This window comes from Labrus bergylta, chromosome 23 (genome assembly GCF_963930695.1).
Source record: "Labrus bergylta chromosome 23, fLabBer1.1, whole genome shotgun sequence".
NCBI lineage: Eukaryota > Metazoa > Chordata > Actinopteri > Labriformes > Labridae > Labrus > Labrus bergylta.
In genome coordinates, this window is record NC_089217.1 from 1,917,437 (window position 1) to 1,937,488 (window position 20,052).

The 20,052-nt window shown below is 42.0% G+C and overlaps 1 protein-coding gene across 1 annotated transcript in view; it reads left to right on the plus strand.

The window, feature by feature from the left end:
- The first annotated feature begins 11,345 nt into the window (after window positions 1–11,345).
- LOC109976325 (ATP-binding cassette sub-family C member 9-like) overlaps window positions 11,346–20,052 on the plus strand; it is a 40,676-nt gene continuing 31,969 nt past the window's right edge. Inside the window, 10 exon segments of the mRNA XM_065951363.1 lie at window positions 11,346–11,552; window positions 12,562–12,771; window positions 14,258–14,399; window positions 14,498–14,619; window positions 16,100–16,266; window positions 16,349–16,450; window positions 17,177–17,316; window positions 18,273–18,336; window positions 18,338–18,570; window positions 19,853–19,859. Coding sequence (XP_065807435.1) covers window positions 12,624–12,771; window positions 14,258–14,399; window positions 14,498–14,619; window positions 16,100–16,266; window positions 16,349–16,450; window positions 17,177–17,316; window positions 18,273–18,336; window positions 18,338–18,570; window positions 19,853–19,859 — 1,125 coding nt within the window. The 5' untranslated portion in view covers window positions 11,346–11,552; window positions 12,562–12,623.

The following is a 20,052-nucleotide window of genomic DNA, read 5'->3' on the forward strand; positions in this document are numbered from 1 at the left end:
TTGGACTGTGGGAGGAAGCCGGAGTACCTGGATGGGGAGAACATGCAAACTCCACACAGAGAGACTCCTGTCAGACGGGGATTCAAACCAGGAACCTCCTCGTTGTGAGGCAACAACGTTAACCACTGAACAACCGTGCAGCCCTGAAATTCCCAAAAACTGTAAAAACAAAAGAATTCTCAACAAAATGGTGCATTACTTTCATTTCAGTGTAGAGAAACATGGATTTACTCTCACAGCAAGATAAAGCTCCGTTCTCCGACTCTCAACAGTTGAGCTGTCGTCTTTTATTGACATATTTTTTTTTCTGTTTCTGGAGAGCGACGGCTGCATGGGTTGAAAATAATGGTGATAATGATTGAGAGTCATAAATGCCGCCTGTCAGCCGCGGCTCACTGTAATTCCAGGGCTGCAGCATTGACCCCCTTTATTAAATCACTATTTCATACTCGAGCACCCGTCTCTCAAAGGAAACATAGAAATACAGTACAGTGTGTTATAAGAGCAGAGTCACAAAAGAGATTGATTATGAGCCCTGAAGAACTCGAGAAAGAGTCTACAAAGAAATGACAAACATTCAATAGAGCTCTGAAGGACTCAGGTTTCTACTTTCAGACTCTTCTGACTCTTTCAGGATTCTTTTCAAGTATATCAATTTAGAAAGCTTTATTTGCATGAATCATGACCTGGACTGTTTGTCCTCTGGTCCTGGTACTGGTGTGGACTGTTTGTCCTCTGGTACTGGTCTGGACTGGTTGCCCGCTGGTCCTGGTCTGGCCTAGTTTTCGTCTGGTCCTGGTCTAGACTGATTGTACTCTGGTCCTGGTCCTTGTCCTGGTGTGGACTGGTGTTCATCTAGTCCTGTCATGGTCTGGAAATGTTGTGCTCTTGTCATGGTTTTGGTCTGGACTGGTTGTAGTCTGGTCCTGGTGTGGACTGGTTGTCCTCTTGTTCTGGTGTGGACCGGTTGTTCTCTGGTCTTGGTGTGGGCTTGGTGTGGACAGGTTGTCCTCTGGTCTTGGTATGGACTGGTTTGGTACTCCTTTGGTCCTGGTACTGGTCTAGATGAGTTATCATCTGGTCCTCGTCTTGGGTTGGACTGTTTGTCCTCTGGTCTTGGTGTGGACAGGTTTTCCTCTTGTCCTGGTGTGGACAGGTTGTCCTCTTGTCTTGGTGTGGACTGGTGGTCATCTAGTCCTAGTCAGGGTCAGGACTAGTTGTCCTCTGGTCATGGACCTGGTGTGGACTGGTGGTCATCTAGTCCTAGTCATGGTCTGGAATTGTTGTCCTCTTGTCATGTTCATGGTCCTGCTGTAGAGTGGGTATCCTCTGGTCCTACTACTAGTCTGGACTGGTTGTCTTCTGGTCCTTGTCTTGGTCTGGACTGGCTGTCCTCTGGTCCTGGACCTGGTCCTGTTCTGGACTTGTTGAATGAATAAATTGAATAAATGTGTGCTTGAACTTACGCTGAGCTCCATTTAGATTCTTGTCATCTCCACGTTTGTAGTCTACATGTTGAAATACGGCACAGATTTTTAAAAACCTCCTTCAGGGTAAGTTCAGTCTGGCGTCACTCCACACGAAGAGTGACAAACAAGAACAGAGCTCCATCCCGACACCGCCTGCCTGCCTGCTTTTAAAGGCCAAATATTGCCCCCATATATCATCAGACCGGCACAGAGGCCATCAATCCAAACCCTGCGAGGTGTCATGAGAGAAAATGAAAAAAGGAATACGGTGACACAATGAAAGCAGGGCGATGCAAATGGAATAGCATACGACGGGAGTCACAATATAACGAGCCAGCGCACGTTTACTGCAAGTGGTTATTTAAAAAAATACACCTTCAACTACTCTTCAAATATGGAAAAGACGTCTTATTTTTATTTATTTATTTATTTTTTAATGTTCATACTTTATGCAAAAAGGGAAAAGCATGACTTTGAACATATTCAAAAGATTAAAAAATAACCAGTGACAAATCAACTACAGAAGGTGGAGAACCGTCTTTAGCGAATCTGGTGCACTTTTTTTAAATGCAAGCATTTAATCTTCATGCAATTGCTTATTTTGGATGCTACTTTTGACTAAAACAGGCTGCAACATGAAACTTTTTTTGTCAAAACTGGCAATAAAATGCAAAAATGCAGAAAACTAAAACATCAACAGTCAAACTCTACTCTAAGTGTCTTCAGTACAATCAAATGCAAAAAGATAAGGAAACAGATAAAGTGGAATAATAACAGGTATGTAAATTAAATTATATTAAATTAAGAGAGTAGTGAAGGAACAACCCCCCCTCCCCCTGCCCCATTCTATTTACGGTTTTATTTTAATTTTATTATTAGTATTATTTTTTCTTTCTAAATCTTAATTTCATAATCTTTTTTCTCTTCGTACCTTTCCTTTGGATTTTTATTTTCATTTTATTTCATGTTGTATGTATTCTTGTATGTTTAGAAAATTATATATATATAAAAATGTGCCAGGATGAACAAAATTTGTAATGAAATATGACAACTTGTAATGTAGTAAAACAGCCTGCAATAAAGTAATAAAAAAAAAATACAAAAAGAAATGTTTACTGACAGAGGATACAACAAAAGCTTAAAATTTGGAAAGCAGGTGATTCCTAAAGACGTCTTATTTTTTAGCATAATCCGATAGTCGGATGTAACCAGGAAGGTTAGTTAAAGCCTCGCTGACGCACCAATCCATCTTCCTGTCTGTGAAAGGAGAGCAGGATTGGTAAGTGAGTATTGATTGGAGGGAATCATACAGAACCAGGTTCATTTTCTCTGCAATTATTCACACAACAAATTGAGTGATTCCTTAAGTCCATAAAGGAATGGGGGGGGGGGGGGGGGGTAGACTGTCCATCTTGAGTCGATACGAGACTTGTTAACAAGTGAAACGATAACCTGAGAGAGATTCATTACCCTGCTGTTTGAAAGCCTTCCACTGCTAACTCAATAGAGTAACAAAATATGGTGATATGTTGACTGGTATCAATGGGGATGTACTCGTAGTTAAATGTGTCAAAGTAGCAACAAGGATTTTTGTATCAGTAGAGGTTAGGATTTAGCATTCTAGCATTAGCATTAACATTAGCACCTAGCATTTTTTTCTGAGCACCAGCATCTTTTTTCAATTGTTTTCAATAAGTAGAGAGCGTTTGCAGCAGCTGTCGGCCATCTTTTTTCCGAGCGCTCCACCTTCTTAGTGCGGCCGCTCCAGAGGCTCAAGTTGAAAATCACCTTTTCAGAAAGGTGCTGTTGACGTCACCGGCGCCGCTCCAAATGTATGATATTCCCCCGTAGTTTTACCACATACAGATCGTGCCTTGTACCCACTTCCTGTCTGATCGGGAAAACAAAACGATCTCAAATTAGACAGAATGCAGTATAAAGTAACAGAGCAGTCACTCCCCATAGAGCTCCATTTTAAATACCAGACTTTATAGTCACATCAACCATGTTGGAAACCTCTTGTACAAACATACAAATATTGTTACTTATGGCTTCAGAAAAATGTACATTGTTGTTTCTCTGTCTCTCTGGGTTTTCTTGGGGGGTGGGGCTTCCTTGTGATCGACAAGTCACAAGCGACCTACATCGAGTCTTTTATGTTTAACAAACTAGAAATCTGCTGCTCGATGTTGACGTCCTAATCAGGGAAATGAACCGCTCACTCAGGCCATGTTAGAGCCTTACTCTACTCACTGACCCACACAGGGAGGAGGAGGAGGAGGAGGAGGAGGAGGAGGAACCACAAAAAGTTGACCATGCAGGGAGAGCGTTTGAAGGTATCTTGAAAAAAAAAAAAAGACGGAGGCGACTGCAGAGGGCTGTGAAACAAAGAGCAGGTAGATTGATGATTGATTAGCTGTGGCTGTCTGGCTGACTGAGACTCATTGGCAGCTGTCACTTTGATGAATTACACCGCGGAGAAAAACACACTGCACTCTGATTACTGCCAACAAAAGAGTGTGTATGAGTTTGAGTGTGTGTGTGAGGTTGATGTCCTGTATATAGCCTCGGTTGAATGAACGCTTCACGTGTGTGTGTGTGTGTGTGTTCCCGCAAGGCTTTGGATTGCTCTGCAGGGATTGTTTTTTTTAGCGGATGCTGCCGGTGTTGTTTCCATGCTAATCGGCCTCCTGTGCCTCCACGTTTACACACCCCAAAAAATCCTTGTTTAGTATTCAGCCCGAGGACGCATGCCCATCCCCACAAGTCTGGCCCAAGGTCCTACACCACCCGTATAGAGAAGGCGATTTGTTCATATTTAACAAGCAGGATGACAGCTCCAGCGGTAACTGGAAGCTCTGAATAATTCACACACATTGGATAAAGACCACGCCGTGTCTTTCTTGATCCGACAAAAAGAGCAAGATCTGAATGAAGCATTAAAAAATTACTGGTGATTTTGTTTAATAAAACATTTCGGGAGCCGGGTTGAAGCTGCTGAGTGGGGACAAAAGTATTTCTAAATGTGCACATCTTTCAAGAAAGAAAGCAGCAGAAAACAGAGACGTAAATCAGGGCTGACATTGCTCATATTTTTTAAGTTTGACCTTCATATTCTTCTTCATAAAAGACTAAAAGGAGCAATGTGTAACTCTGACTCCACGTGGTTAAAACGGGTACTGCAGTCTAAATGCTGAACATTGCAGAGAGCTGTCTCCCCCCCTCCTCTCTAGAGTGGATGCTCACTCAGGTCACCATGTGGTGGACTCTGAAGCTTCAGTGTTTATCCAGCTCTGCATGGGTCTGTAAACCTTTCTGTGTTCTAACCTCTCTCCATTTTTCAAAAGCATCTCCAATATTGATCCTCGTGTGGGGGGGTCGCCTTAAAAGCGCCTACCTTCTCTGGTCCAAACAAATCCAGAGCATTCAGGAGCAGAATCTAAAGTTAGAAGGAGGACATACTGGCTGCTGCATTGTTGTCAGAGAAGCCAGCACTTCAACATAGCATGTTTCCTTTAATGTCTGATCAGATAGTGAGGTCATTGTAAGATCTAATTCAAAAGCTATCTTGCATATTGGACCGTTCAGGAGAAGCCAACATGAATGGATCATGGCTGTTCTTCTTCTTCCCTCCTTAAAAGAAATGTTGAAATAAAATTGAATTTTGACATTGATCCAGGGAATAAATGTGCTTTCCTGATTTTGATTCTCCATTCACCCCTCTGACTTTCTCTTTTCTCTGACTTAAGCTTAAGTTTGGATATTACTTCAAACCTCTTTAATCCCTGCTCCAGATGCTCCTCCGTCCTTGATGAACCCCGACCTGAACACCGTGTGCCACATTTGGCTTCTTTTTTTTTTTTTGCCTGATTGCAAGTTTTGCTGCGAGACGAGAAGCCACGCTCTGCAGCGCTTCCCTCAGAAATAAACAAACCACACGTATGACATTACTTTGTATGTGGATGCTGCTTCCGTCTGTGACCTGTCCTCTGGGCGATGCAAAACAAAACACAGTGAAGCAATAAATCAAAAAGGGGGAAGGCGTTCAAAGGGGGGTCGCTTCATGCAGAAAATAAACTGAAAACACATAACGGTGTTTGATTCCTGGTTAGTGTGAAACTAAAGCGATATAAAAAAAATAAATAACTCCAGCATGATTTCTCTGGCCTCTGAGGCTGAAAAAGAACAAAACAGTTAGAGCATACAAATAGTGGAAATGGAAAATAAGAATGCATTTTGTAAGCCTGATAAGCATGTGATTGTGTCAGAGTGATTCATGGGATGTTTGGATGATGCTGCAGATGTTTCATTATAATGTTTGCAGACTCAAAATTATGATTAACGTTGCTGTAATGCTCAAACTTTACACTACTATGCAGTATTTCATATGTTGGAATCAGGTCCACGTGCAAGGAAGTTAGTGAAGTGAAAAAAAACTGCTCTGATTTGCTGCAGGTCCTCCAAGCTGAATTAAGACAAGGTTGCCCTCTAGTGGTCAAAGTGTTGCATGGGGGAACATTTATGATGAGTAAGAGTAAAAGTCAGCCAAGTAAACTGAGATTTTATTTAATATTTGTTTCAGCTTTTTGAAATTCAGACACAGTAAGAGACAGAAAATCAAAATTACAACATGAGAAAATAGACATTAAATGACATTAAAATTAGCATGATAACATAAAAACAATAAGACAATGAGAGACCAATATTGACCTCTTACCTCCAAACAAATATGGATATGGATAAACGAGGGGGGAAAGTCGGCATAAAGGAGCTTCAAATGGCCAGAAGTTTAGTGCAGCCTGTGTCTAAAAGAGAAAACTAGCACGGTTTTGATGTCAACAAGTTCTGACAACCGAATTAGTTATGATTGAAGCGTATCAGATGTGCGACTCTCGGTGCGTTTAACTGTGTAATTATGTTTTGCAGCAACAGATTACGGCACAAATAGACCTTAAAGTGAGAGTCATCTTAGAACAAGGTGAGAAAAGCTTTAATTTATGTTTTTAAAAGTGTCAAAATGTCACTTAAACTTCTCCGTCTGTGAGTAATTATTTTCTGATTTGATGTCTGACGGTGGGCTTTGTTCCCCCTCTCTCCTCCTCTCTGCCCGTGTCTCATCTGTTTGAGATAATGATTAAAAAATGGAACTAATTTCCTTGAATCCACAGGAAATCACGTCGCGCTCAGATCGGCGTCCTTTCATTAACCGCTCGCTGCTGTCGAATAACGAGCTCCGCCGAGCACATCGATCCAATAAAAAATAAAAAGTTTGATAATGTTTCCAGCCTCTCGTTGTCTCTGCTGTCTTTCTAACGACCTTCGATTGTCAGACTAAATAATGCTGTGTCAACTTTTGGCGGGAGGATGAATTTACAAAATCGTATTTATTTTTTTGTATGATGATTAAATTTGACTTTTTGAGTTCATGAAAATATCAACCTCAATGTTCATTTACTGCTCTGAAGCTGCAACAGGAAACACACTCTTTGGAATTAAAGTCCCCAAAAGGTGGCAGTACAAGACTAAAGTGTGTGTGTGTGTGTGTGTGTGTGTGTGTGTGTGTGTGTTCTTGTTTTACTATCTTTGTGGGGACATAGTTTTGACCCTTATGAGGACATTTCTATAAAATTAGTGATCTTGAAGAATGAGGACAATTTTGCATTGGGAATTGTTTCATACCAACAAAAAACAATCAATCGGGAAAACGAGCGCAATGCACATGATTAGAAAATTGAAAATAATAGTTTTCTATTAAAAACTGAGAATGTTGTCACTTTTTTCTCATTTTTTTGTAAGTTTCTTTTTATTTATTTACCAGGAAGTCCAACAGAGATTTTTAAAAAAAGAGGGAAAATATCTGTAAATTTACAACTTTAATCTTGTGAGTAAGTCTTCAAAAGGCTGCAAATACAAATGTGTGTGTGTGTGTGTGTGTGTGTGTGTGTGTGTGTGTGTGTGTGTGTGTTATGTAAAGTGGAGTGGTCCTCACTTCCTGCTGCGGGGCGACACGTCGGTCAAACACTTCCCTCAGGAGAGAGAGAGAGTGTTCTCACGCTGCAGAGTAAAATATGACACACACACATATTCACACACACACACACACACATAAAATCAACAAGCTGGACACGTAATGAAACTAAATCAACTTAATTAATGGACGCCGGCGTGTGAACTGATGTATCTGTACCCGTTACAGCTCCCCCTCCCCCCCCCCTCCCCCCCCTCCTCCCCACGACTTCTTCTCGTTTATTTATCCATAAAAAATGTTTAACTCTACGTTCGCCCCTCCCCCGTTCCGCTCCCTGGGTGTCACTGATGGTCTTCCTGTGACGGTGGGTCACAAGCACCATTTCCTCCTCTGGTGACATGAGAGGTCAGAGGTCAAAGTTGAACAGCTGTCTAGTTTTCCTACTGTACGTGTGTGTGTGTGTGTGTGTGTGTGTGTGTGTGTGTACATGACAATTCAGAGGAAGAGAGTGTGAGTGGGAGTTTGGAGCAGACTCTGGGGGATTCTAAAGGCTGTGGGGGTACGGGGCTTAGTTTGTGTGTTTGTGTGTGAGTGTGTGTGTTTGTATGAGTGTGTGTTTTAGGGGGTCAAAGGTCAACTTCTTCCCCTCACAGTCCCTTGGGAAACACTACTTGATGGGAATCTCCTCACACTGTCCCTCGCTGTGATATGAACACACACACACACACACACACACACACACACACACGCACACACACGCGCTCTTTGGTTCTGCTTCTTCAAGATGAGGCCTCTTAGCTGGGAGACAGAAGCAAACAGAATCCCAGGCTCTAAATCCTGGATCCATACCCCTCTACCCCTCTACCCCTCATCCAAGAAGTCCTAGACGTGATGGAGACCATGACACGAGGTTCCTACCTAGATAAAAACCTGGTTCCCAAAAGTGTTTTGTCAGCTTTTTCTAGGGGTCGATCGAAAGTTCATGAATTAAGAATCTTTAATGGCAAAAAAAGCAGATTTTTATGAAGTGAAAACAACGTTATTGTTAGAATCACAGACAACAGACGCTAACAGGAAGTCGAAACGTCGAGAAAACGTTTAAAATACAATTTTTAGAATTAAGTCGAAATAAAGTCGAATGTAGAGAATTAAGTTGAAAGACAATTTTGTAAAATTTCAAAACTGTGTTTCAATTTTACGACGGAGGATTAGGGCCACGTTATTATTATTATTATTTTTAATTTCGAGATTAAAGTCGTAAATTTACGAGTCATAAATTTCTGACTTTAATTTCGAAATGTATTTATTTTTTTATTTTTTAACATGGCCCTAATCCTCCGTTGTACAATTTGATTCTCGACATTTCGACTTTTTTCAATAAAAAAAAATAAATAAATCTTCCTCCTCTCATTTTTTATTTCTCATATCTGGCCCTAATCGTCTTCCGTACATAATAAAGCGATTATCTGCTGCTGAGTTCACGTACCTCACCTAACCTGACCTCAGTGAAGGTGCACCGGTTGTTTTCCATTCACAATAAGAGCATTGTAAAAAATAGTATCTTTGATATCACAAAGCACATTCAGCTCCGATTCGCTTATTCGGCTTTATTTTGACCTACATTCGCCCACGATGCATTATGAACAAAAATTCAAGAGGGGAAAATACATCCACCGTTTGTGAGTGTTATAATACCGTATCTAAGCGGACACGACAGTAAACGATACATAGACATTTCCTGTCCCCCGAGCCTTCAGTGTAAACCCGCAATATCACAAGACGCGCTGGGTTTAAGATCCGGGAGAGGACACTGACACCGAACCGGGAGCCCACAAACCTGCGTCAGAGGCCGGGTGAGTGTTGGCCATGCTTTTCCTTTTTTTCTAATCCTTCTGTCATTCACAACCAGGCGACAGCATCTCCAGCCTGGTGTAACACGACGTCTTCAGCTCCCAGAGAAACGTGTGAAACGAGCCAGACGTCGTTTAAAGATCTTACAATTTAAAGTCATCGCTGTCTAAGATAAAAACACTACCTGCAAAATACAAAACAATGCACCGCAAGAATCCCGTTTAGTGTTATCTTTAATTCGGCATTAACATAATCTAATTTAGACACACAATTTAGCAAAATATGAGTCAAAATCGTGCCGCTGGTATCGGCGGGTTTCGGTACGTATAGCGAGAGGCTGCTGTTGCGGGACAGTGCAAAAGTTAGATGTTTTATTAATGTCATGCATACTTACAGTTCTATATTAATGCCGAATAAAAGAGTATATTTGACTTTTTAAAAATATACAATAAAGTCAAATATCATGCAAATGTGTGGATGTCTTTACGCGTGACCTCTTTAACTTGATCGATATCTTGACAGAGGTTTGGTGCCCTCATATAACAGATGACTGAATCGCTCTCTGAATCTTTCTGGGTTATCCTGCTGTGCAGCAGATAGATAAAAGACAGCAGGTCGGATTATTATCGCTTCTTCTTGTTTTCATGTTTGCATCGTGCAGGATTTGTGATCTTACTGTTGTGTATTGAGCAGCTTACAGGCGACAGAGAGGGATTGTTTTCGCTCCAGTGACCTGATCCAAGGTCTTCTCTCATCTGCTGCGCGATTTCACGTGTTTCTGCATCCTCTCTCAGTACTGAGCTGCTCTGCATTCATGGAAAGAAACGTAGCCATGTTTATTCTAATATTTATGAAACAATTGCATGACAGAAATGTGTTTCCTCTTGCAGCTTTTTGGGCCTTTTCTTTTAAACATTTACAAGCTTTTCTCTGAGTTATGTTTGATTAAATATTGATAATCTGAGAGGCTGGAGTTTGTCCAGAAATCAGTTATTTCTTGCAATTTAGACATTGAAAAATGTTCAATTTATTTTGTCATAAAAAGCATTATTTGGCCAAACTTGAGATAATCTTACGTCAGTGCATGTTTCTGAGTGTTCCTGGCATGTCATTTGGCTGAGGAAGAAGCCCATAATAAACCCCCTTCTCACCACTGAACTGGTTCAAGTTTGGAAATCTGATAGGAGGAAGGAACCCACCGTCACGTTTGCTGAAGTTACGTACGACTACAGCGGAACTCACGTCGTTTGCTCCTTCAAAATAATACAGCGTCTTCCTGTGTGTTCTCTCTGAGGAACATAAAAGTAGAAGTCATGTTAAATAATTCAGAATGAATGACTAGTGAGATTATGGTGCGTTATGTAACAAAACAATAGATTACAAGGACACAAAATAAAGTGTAAATTGACCCATAAAGAGCTAAAAGTTTAATATCTCAGATCAAGAACCGAAAAGTCAACTTGCTCTGATCCTCTTTGGCCCCCGGGTTTCCTGTAGGGACGCTTTTTATTTATTAATCAACATCGTATACACATTAAACTACTTCATGAGCAGAGATGGGACACAGTCAGTTCACACAAAATCGCTTTAAAGACATTCAGACTGAACTGAGCCCACAAATCGTTTCCATGACGACGCTCAGACGAGATGGAACAGCTGCTTCTTTATTATCGAAAGCACGACCCTGACACAGTTTAAATATTTAATTTGAAAACCTGACAGCTGCTTCCTGTTTGCATCTGCAGCCAGCACAACGTCAACCTAACACATAATACCAACAACAACAACAACAACAACACTATTGATTATGATTTAAAAAAAGAAAATGTCTTGTGCTCTCATTTTGTGTGTTTAATGACTCAAACCAAATCAACCTACAGGTACAAAGAAAGTTATCTTACCTCGTGTCCTTTATTAACGTTTCTAATTTAACATTATTGAGTGTTATATTCTTTATTTTACTCATCATTCTTTAGTCCAGTCGTTTTTATTTTGAAGGAAACAACCGGAAGCCACGCTGCGCACTCCGTGTATCTTGACAGCGTTTTGGCAGAGACGGGCAGCAGTGTGCGGAGCAGCTGATGCTCTTGCGGTGCTAAAAATAATCAACTTTTATTCGCTCCAACTCTCACCGTATTGTGCTTCTTCTTCTTCTTCTTCTTCTTCTCCTCCTTCTGCCTGTGAACTTTATTTCTTCTTCGTTTGTTTCATAATCCGGACATCAGGAATGACACGGAGCCAGTGAGGAGTTTTACTTTTCTGAGGTGAGTAAAAGACTTTAAAGTTTTACGTCATTTAGCGTCACTTTAATGCTGTGTACACTGTGTTTGCTTCAGCTGACATTTAAAGTATTCAGTGTTTTTTTTTGTTTTTTTGGTTCTGTGCTGGTTTAAGGCAGGTTTTGTTATAAAGACTGGATGATAACTTACTTATTACTTTAAATAATAAAATTATAATATTAAAGGTGTCACCTGCTTAATCCTGCAAGCAGAATCGCTAATTTAAGACCTAAAAAAATCTGTGTTTCCATAATGTAGTGGCACTTCACTGAGCTCTGTTTAAATCATAAAGCAAAGCGAAGTTGTAAAAAAAAAAATATTTTGCAAATTTTAAATGAATGACCTTTATTTTGAAAGGATTTGCCTAAGAAGAACTAAGTGTAGAAAACATATTTTTTTTGTGTTTTTTATTTTTATTTGAGTGTCCACATCAGTTCAGATTTCTCCACAATGAGGCTCAAAAAAAAAAATCAAAAAAATCTTTTGACCTCAACAAAGATGGCCGCCAGACTCACGTTCGGCGACCATCTGGTGACATGGAGGTGTTTTATTTGTATTTTCTACTGCTTCTCACACCTGTTTTTATACACTGACTGTGCGTCTTTAATGAAACATGTAACGATTGAAGTTATTTTGGTTCTTTTTAACTCTTAAACTCTGATATGTTGAACATGTCTAAACTTAAGCCCCGCCCTCTTTAAACTTTTAATGACGTCTTAAATTAAATTAACAGCTATGCACTGTGAGCCGGAGGGCATGCAGCCGGGCAGCGTCCCCTGAAAATAGCTCTCGTGCCTGCGTTTGTGTTTCTGTTTGCACACTTGAACGTGTCACATGCCACACGGCCGCGTCTCCAAAGTTCAAGCCCGGGCGCCACGAGGGACAAGCGTCAGATTTAATAACAAAAAAACAAACAAAAAACAGCACACGTTCACTGATTGCATCATCCTAAAAACGATTACAAACCCTTTAACGCCGCTCTCTGTTGTCTCAGATCGACCGCAGGTTTGTGTGCAGCAGCAGCAGCGGCGGCGGCGGCGGCAGCCAGGCGGTGGCATGGCCTTGGCGTTTTGCGGCAACGAAAACGGAACCCAAGCATACAACGTGGAGAAGGGCGTGCTGGACAACGGCTGCTTCGTGGACGCGCTCAACCTGGTTCCCCACGTCTTCCTGCTCTTCATCACCTTCCCCATCCTCTTCATCGGTAAGTGCCAGGATGTAAACATGATGGACTGTAAGTGCACGCTCTCCCATTACATTGTGATGCTTTCTGTGCTGTCGGATGATTTGATGAGGAAGTCGTCAGGATGCTCCTCGCTCGATAAATTATCTAGAACTTCCACCTGATGTGTGCGCCGTTACTGTTACAGTCTGTCTGGGGTCAAAGGTCAAAGGTCAAAAGTCAAAGGTCAAAGGTCACACGGATAAAGAGCAGAAACGGCTCTGATGATAACGAGGAGTGAGGGGAGGAAAGTTTCTGTTGTTTCCCGCTGAGCTGTGTGACGATCGTCTGTTACTCACTTCATGTGGAGCAGATGTGTTAGAGACACACACACACACACACACACACACACACACACACACACACACACACACACACACACACACACACACACACACACACTCTCTCTAAGACACGCTCTCTTCAGCAGTGTGAACATTAAGCAGCTTTGAAGAGCAGTTAAGACGGGATTAGTTCAGCGATCCAGCAGGTTTTTTTTGTTCTGTTTCTGCAGGAAATACAAAAAACTGAAATCATGATTTAAATATTTTGTTTTGTTCGTTTCTGTAAACATCGTCCAGTTTTCCTCTTTTTTACGAGACACTGAAGGCAGCAGATCTTCAGAGGGTCACTGCGACTCTCCAACAACACTTCTGGCCTCAACTCAAGAATCCGTTCTGTAGTCATGACACAGTTTCACATGAAATGTCTAAACAGGATGAAATTATGAAGTGTTGAGCATATCTGACCCCAAAGGTCAAAGGTCAATATGTCTCAGTAATGGCCTGAAGTGATGAGCTCGTCCTCCTCCTGGGGCTCAAAGATGAACTGATTTGATTTGAGTGGTCAGAACAATCGATGGTCGATGTCGACCCGGTGAAGAAGAGCTCGCCGCGCCCGGAGGGAGTTACGTAACATCAGTTTTATTTTCACTGTTTGTCTGAGAAAAACGACCGAATGAAAAATTATGAAACAAGAATCATGATGATAACAACTTTTATAGTGTGTGTGTGTGTGTGTGTGTGTGTGTGTGTGTGTGTGTGTGTGTGTGTGTGTGTGTGTGTGTGTGTGTGTGTGTGTGTGTGTGTGTCTCTGTGTGTGTGTGTGTGTGTGTGTGTGTGTGTGTGTGTGTGTGTGTGTGTGTGTGTGTGTGTGTGTGTCTCTGTGTGTGTGTGTGTGTGTGTCTCTCTGTGTGTGTGTGTGTGTGGGAATAGCTCTGACCAGAAGCCCTCAGTCCGCTCCCTCAGGACTCTCTAATTGTTTCTTCCTGCTTTGTGCTCTTTTTCCCCGGAGACGTCGAAATGGCCGCGGTCCATTTAGTTTAAGAGCAGAGACGTAAACCTAATGCACACATGAAACCTCCGTCCTGCTGACCTCTCATATCGATACCCGGCTTTCTAATAAACTTAATAAAGACGAGATCAAAGAGACACCAACAGGAAGTTATTTAAACCGTCTCTCCTCTCAGGTTGGGGCAGCCAGAGCTCAAAGGTCCAGATCCATCACAACACATGGCTCCATTTCCCCGGACACAACCTGAGATGGATCCTCACCTTCTCGCTGCTGTTCGTGCACGTCTGCGAGTTCGCCGAGGGCATCGTCTCCAACAAGTGAGCCCCTCAGGAAGACCGCCCAACCTTAGCCCACTCATGTCATCTTTCATATTCAATGGTAAATATATATACTTCCTGTTTGCCTCTCGCTGTAGGATGATGAACACCAACCACCTCCACCTCTTCATGCCGGCCTTCATGGGGTTCATAGCAGCTACGACATCGGTGGTTTACTACCACAACATAGAGACGTCCAACTTCCCCAAACTGCTGCTCGGTAAGACCTGACACTTTGGAGGGGGAGGGGGAGGGGAGGGGGAGGGGAGGGGGGAGGGGCAACAGGCTGGGAAAACAGGGTCACATTTTCTGACACTCCAAAGAAAAAGGACCAAAATGGAGCTGCAGATACCAATTTTTTATCCAACTTTTTTTTTTTATTTGTAAATTTTATTTCATTCAAACAAACAATAAAGTTAAGAAAAACAAACAAACATAAAATCTCAAATTTTGAATTAAAAGGAGCAGAAAGAAGACTAATCATCTAGAGCAGTGCTTCCCAAAGTGTCGGCGGCAGCCCCCTGGTGGGCCGTGTGGGTACTGCAGGTTGCCCGCGAAAAGCCCTCCACCAATTAAAAAAATAAAATAAATATCACAATAATGATGATTTGCCCTTTAAAGTCCCTGTAAACCAAAAAAATATATATGTTTTTTAGTTTTTTATACAAAAGAAGAATGTATTATTAACCACCAGGCCAAATTTCAGCAACGAAAAAAACGTATAAGTTTATAAAATTAAGCTTCAAAATCATGAAAAATGTAGCTGTTCTCTCTCCTCTGGGATGCTGTGGGCGTGTCCATGGAATGCGCCGAAGCCACGCCCACTCGCGGAGAGACGTTCCCTTCTCAACTGTCAAAAATGTAAATGACCTGAGAATGGAGGATGATTAGTGTTTAGAAAACTTTTTGTGTCTATCTTGCCATAATATCATTTTGTCATGTCCAATAATTGACCCTAACTGAAAGAGAGAGCTGTAGTCTTAAAAAAAAAAGTGTAACGGGCCCCGGAGTAATTTTGTATTTCAGAGCGGGACGCGGCAGTCTTAAGTTTTGGAAAGGCTGATCTAGATATATTAAAATGGTGGAGCAATACATCGATTTTTATCAACTGTTCGTATTTGTGGAGAAGGAGGATTTTCAAAAAACTTAAAGAAAACTTGAACCACAATCATGAAAACCTGTATTTGAACATCCCAAAGAGGCTCCATTGAAAACATTAAAACACTTAAAACCAACAAGAAGCAGTGAAACAGACTCTGAATTCTACTATTCTACAATTCACTTATCAGACGCTTTTATCCAAAGCGACGTACATCAGAGAGTAAGAACAACACAATCAAGGATCTAGAAAAAAGGGAACAATGTCAGTGAGAGCAAACGATCAGCTTTGAGTCTGATTGGACACACAGGTGCTGACAGGAAGTGACCAGAGGCAAAGCACAACATTGAGGGCAGTTCTTGAGAGCTCTAATCAGTATAGAAACCATCTTATAAGTCGTCGTTATCAAACAAAAACCATCGTCATTACCATCATCATCATCAATAATATGGAGACCATCATCATTAAGTTAGTAGGTATTCATGAAAGAGCTGGGTCTTTAGCTTTTTCTTAAAGGTGCAGAGGGACTCTGCAGATCACATGGAGTTTGAATCTTGAATCTTGACTATGACACGACCACCGTCCTCTGTTTTCTGCACAGTCCTGTTCATCTACTGGGTGTTGGCGTTCATCACAAAGTCCATTAAGCTCTGGAAGTTTGCAGTGTACAAAGTCGGACCGCAGCACCTCCGGTTCTGCATCACGGCCCTGTTGGTGATCCTGTACGGGCTGCTGATGGCTGTGGAGATCAACGTCATCCGAGTCAGGGTGAGTCATCGACCCCAAAGGACTCATTTGCAATATGTCGCATTGCGGTCTAACCTAATTTTGTCCTTTTCTCTCCCTGTAGAAATACGTTTTCTTTGCAAACCCCCAGAAGGTGAAACCACCTGAAGACTTACAGGATCTGGGGGTTCGTTTTCTGCAGCCGTTTGTCAACCTGCTGTCCAAGGTAGAAACAAATACACTGAAATCTTTAACCATTTGAACCACCAGTTAGTCTGGATTAAAGGACATGTTTCATCTTTTATATTCAGGCCATAACGAGCAACTTAGGAAGTGTCATGAATTCTTATTTAAAGGCTTTATATGTGATTTTTTTGATCCAGCAGATGTCGCCCTTGAGCACCAGCATGAAACCAAAACAACTGGCGCTGCATTGTTGTGTTAGCATGCTAATGCTAGTGATCTTTATTATGCTGGTATCTTCACACTGCATGTAAATTTACCTGAAATGAGCGTGATCTAGAAACACAGTTTAAGCAGTGAGTACAGTATGTTATTTCTTCTTTTCTTCTAGTCCCTCAATTAAACAACTTTTTATTACACGAGGGGAGGAGTCAGCCGGCCGTCCTGGCGATGTAAACAAAGTGAAGATAGGACTCTGAAAACTCTGAAAACATCACAGACAGTGGGGACTCGGGTGTTACACCCATTGTAGACAGTCATGACTCACAGAGTTATTTTCAGAGTATATACTTGATTTCTACATTTAAGTGTGAAAAATCACATAGAAAGACTTTAAACAAATCTGCCATTTAAAGTGTTTAGTTTTTTCCACGTACTGAACACAGTCTGGGTTTAAAAAGACCGTTATTGGTCTCATAATCAGTTGTTGCTGCGGTGCTAAAGGTTAGCAGCGAGCAGCAAACCCGACTTATCGTTGGCCCGTTTTCAGGCGACCTACTGGTGGATGAACCCGCTCATCATCGGAGCCCATAAGAGACCCATCGAGCTGAAGAAGATCGGCAAGCTGCCCATCGCCATGAGAGCGCTCACCAACTACCTCCGGCTCAAAGACGCCTACGAGGACCAGAGGGGTGAGCAGATGATGGAGACCGGGTTTAAAACATGGACGACATGTTTTGACCTGTAGACCCAGTTCTTTTACTCTCTCTCTCCCTCTCTTCTCTCTCTCTCTCTCTCTCTCTCTCTCTCTGTCTCTCTCTCTCTCTGTCTCTCTCTCTCTTTCTCTCTCTCTCTCTCTCTCTTTCTCTCTCTCTCTCTCTCTCTTTCGCTCTCTCTGTCTCTCTCTCTCTCTCTCTCTCTCTGTCTCTCTCTCTCTCTGTCTCTCTCTCTCTCTGTCTCTCTCTCTCTCTTCTCTCTCCTCTCTCTCTCTTTCTCTCTCTCTCTCTCTCTCCTTTCTCTCTCTCTGTCTCTCTCTCTCTTTCTCTCTCTCTCGTCTCTCCTCTCTGTCTCTCTCTCTGTCTCTCTCTCTCTCTCTCTCTGTCTCTCTCTCTGTCCTCTCTCTCTCTCTGTCTCTCCCTCTCTGTCTCTCTCTCTCTCTGTGTGTCTCTCTCTCTCTCTCTCTCTCTCTCTCTGTCTCTCTCTCTCTCTCTCTCTCTCTCTCTCTCTCTCTCTCTCTCTCTCTCTCTCTCTCTCTCTCCTCTGTGTCCTCTCTCCCTCTCTCTCTCTCTCTCTCTCTCTCTCTCTCTCTGTCTCTCTTTCTCTCTCTCTCTCTCTCTCTCTCGTCTCTCTTCTCTTTCTCTCTCTCTCTGTCTCTCTCTCTCTCTCTCTCTCGTCTCTCCCTCTCTGTCTCTCTCTCTCTCTCTGTGTCTCTCTCTCTCCTCTCTCTCTCTCGTCTCTCTCTCTGTCTCTCTCTCTTCTCCCTCTCTGTCTCCCTCTCTCTCTCTCTGTGTCTCTCTCTCTCTCTCTCTCTGTCTCTCTCTCTGTCTCTCTCTCTCTCTGTCTCTCCCTCTCTCCCTCTCTCTCTCTCTCTCTCTCTCTCTCTCTCTCTCTCTCTCTCTCTCTCTCTCTCTCCCTCTCTCCATGCAGACTGCAGAGGATCCAGATCGCAGCCCTTCGATGTGGCGCTCCATGTACCGAGCGTTCGGTCGCCCCCATCCTGCTCAGCAGCCGCACGCTCCGTTACCTCGCCGACCTGCTGGGCTTCGCCGGGCCGCTCTGCATCTCTGGCATCGTGAAGTACATGGAGAATGGAAATAATGCGCCGCCAAGCGAGGTGGGTTTACCAGTTACTGTCTTAAAGGGCCACGACCGATATACCGATATTAGGGAGAGAATTGTATTATGTATTTTCTGCTGTGGCTGCTCACCTGTCTGCTTATTACTGTCATGATATTTCTATTCGTAGCTTTTAGTGATGTTTGAATTGGTTTTTTTTTAGGGAGCCTTTTATAAAATCTGGCCAGGGACAACTCTAATGCAATGTCCCTGCAAAATAAATAAATAAAATTGAAATTAAAAATAAATGAAGAGAGAATTCCGATATATTGACCGTATCTTTCTTTGGTCTGTCTCCGATCCTTGGAGAAAGACTGATTCACACTTTTTTGTTCGTTCATCCCATTAACAACGCTCTGAAACAATAATTTAGAAAGTTAGAAAAAATTAACTATACAAAAAATAATTCACAAACATAAACTGAATAAACCGAGTAATATATCAGCACATATCGGAGATGAAATTAGCCAATATTAAAATCATCATCATCATCAATCTTGATTTAAGTTCTTGGAGAGATCATTGAGGGCGACCCTCATTTACAAAGATGCCGAGAAAACATACATAAATGATAAACAACGAGAAATAAAATAAAAAATAAAATCAATAAAAGAGCAATAAGAACAATAAAATATATACACTAAAATAATTTAAAAGCTTGAAATGACTACAGTGATAAGTCAGTAAATTAAAATCAAATAAAACAGTTAGAGTCAGGTATTGGGCAGTTAAAAATAATATTTCTAAAGTGTCCATAAGAGATAAAAGTGCTCAAGTTCAGGTCCTGTTGTAAAATATTCCGGGAGTTTGCAGCACTAACACTAAAAGCAGTTTTTCCTGCTTTAAAGTCACTTGATGTGCTGATATCGGCCGATATTATCGGTCAGCCGATCGTCAGGCTCTAGTTTCTGTTGGTCAAATTGTCAGTTCAATTGCTCTGTTTGACACTACAACGGTTTATCTGCAGAAGTATACATCTCTCTTCTTTTTTTATCCCAGTAATCTTTGATCTACGTTCAAAAACCAAATGTTTAACTTTCCCTCGACAATAAAACAAATCAGAGTTTCTACCCCTCGACGGCACAATAAAGCCGGAGAGGCAGTCAGAGAGAGAAAGCAGACGCTGTGTTTTGGCTGAAGAAGAAAAAGCAGATCTGATCAGCTCCTCTTAAGTCCATGCCAACATCCTCCTGAAGGTCTTAACAGTCCACAGAGCAGGCTTGGAGAGATGACGTGTGTGTTTTCATTGAGTCCACTTGGGCTGGATGTTGTTCTGGTTCCTGTAGGATGTGAGCGGCTGTATGCTCTGTGTGCCTGCTTGTTAAAGTGCTGCATTTCTGACTGACGTGGAAAATGTCCCACTCACCTCACAACCTTGAATTTAATACAGAAGGAAGGTCTGCTGAGCGTCAGAGCTTTTCAGTACTACACTGTGTGTGTGTGTGTGTGTATATGAGCGTCTTATTAATAGGACCCGACCGATGTGGGAGTGAATACCAACTGGAGAATAATGCAGGGGATTTTGGCTTGTTTTGTTTTTTTTTGGCGCTACCAACACATTTAGCTGTGTTGCTCATTCCAGAATGCACG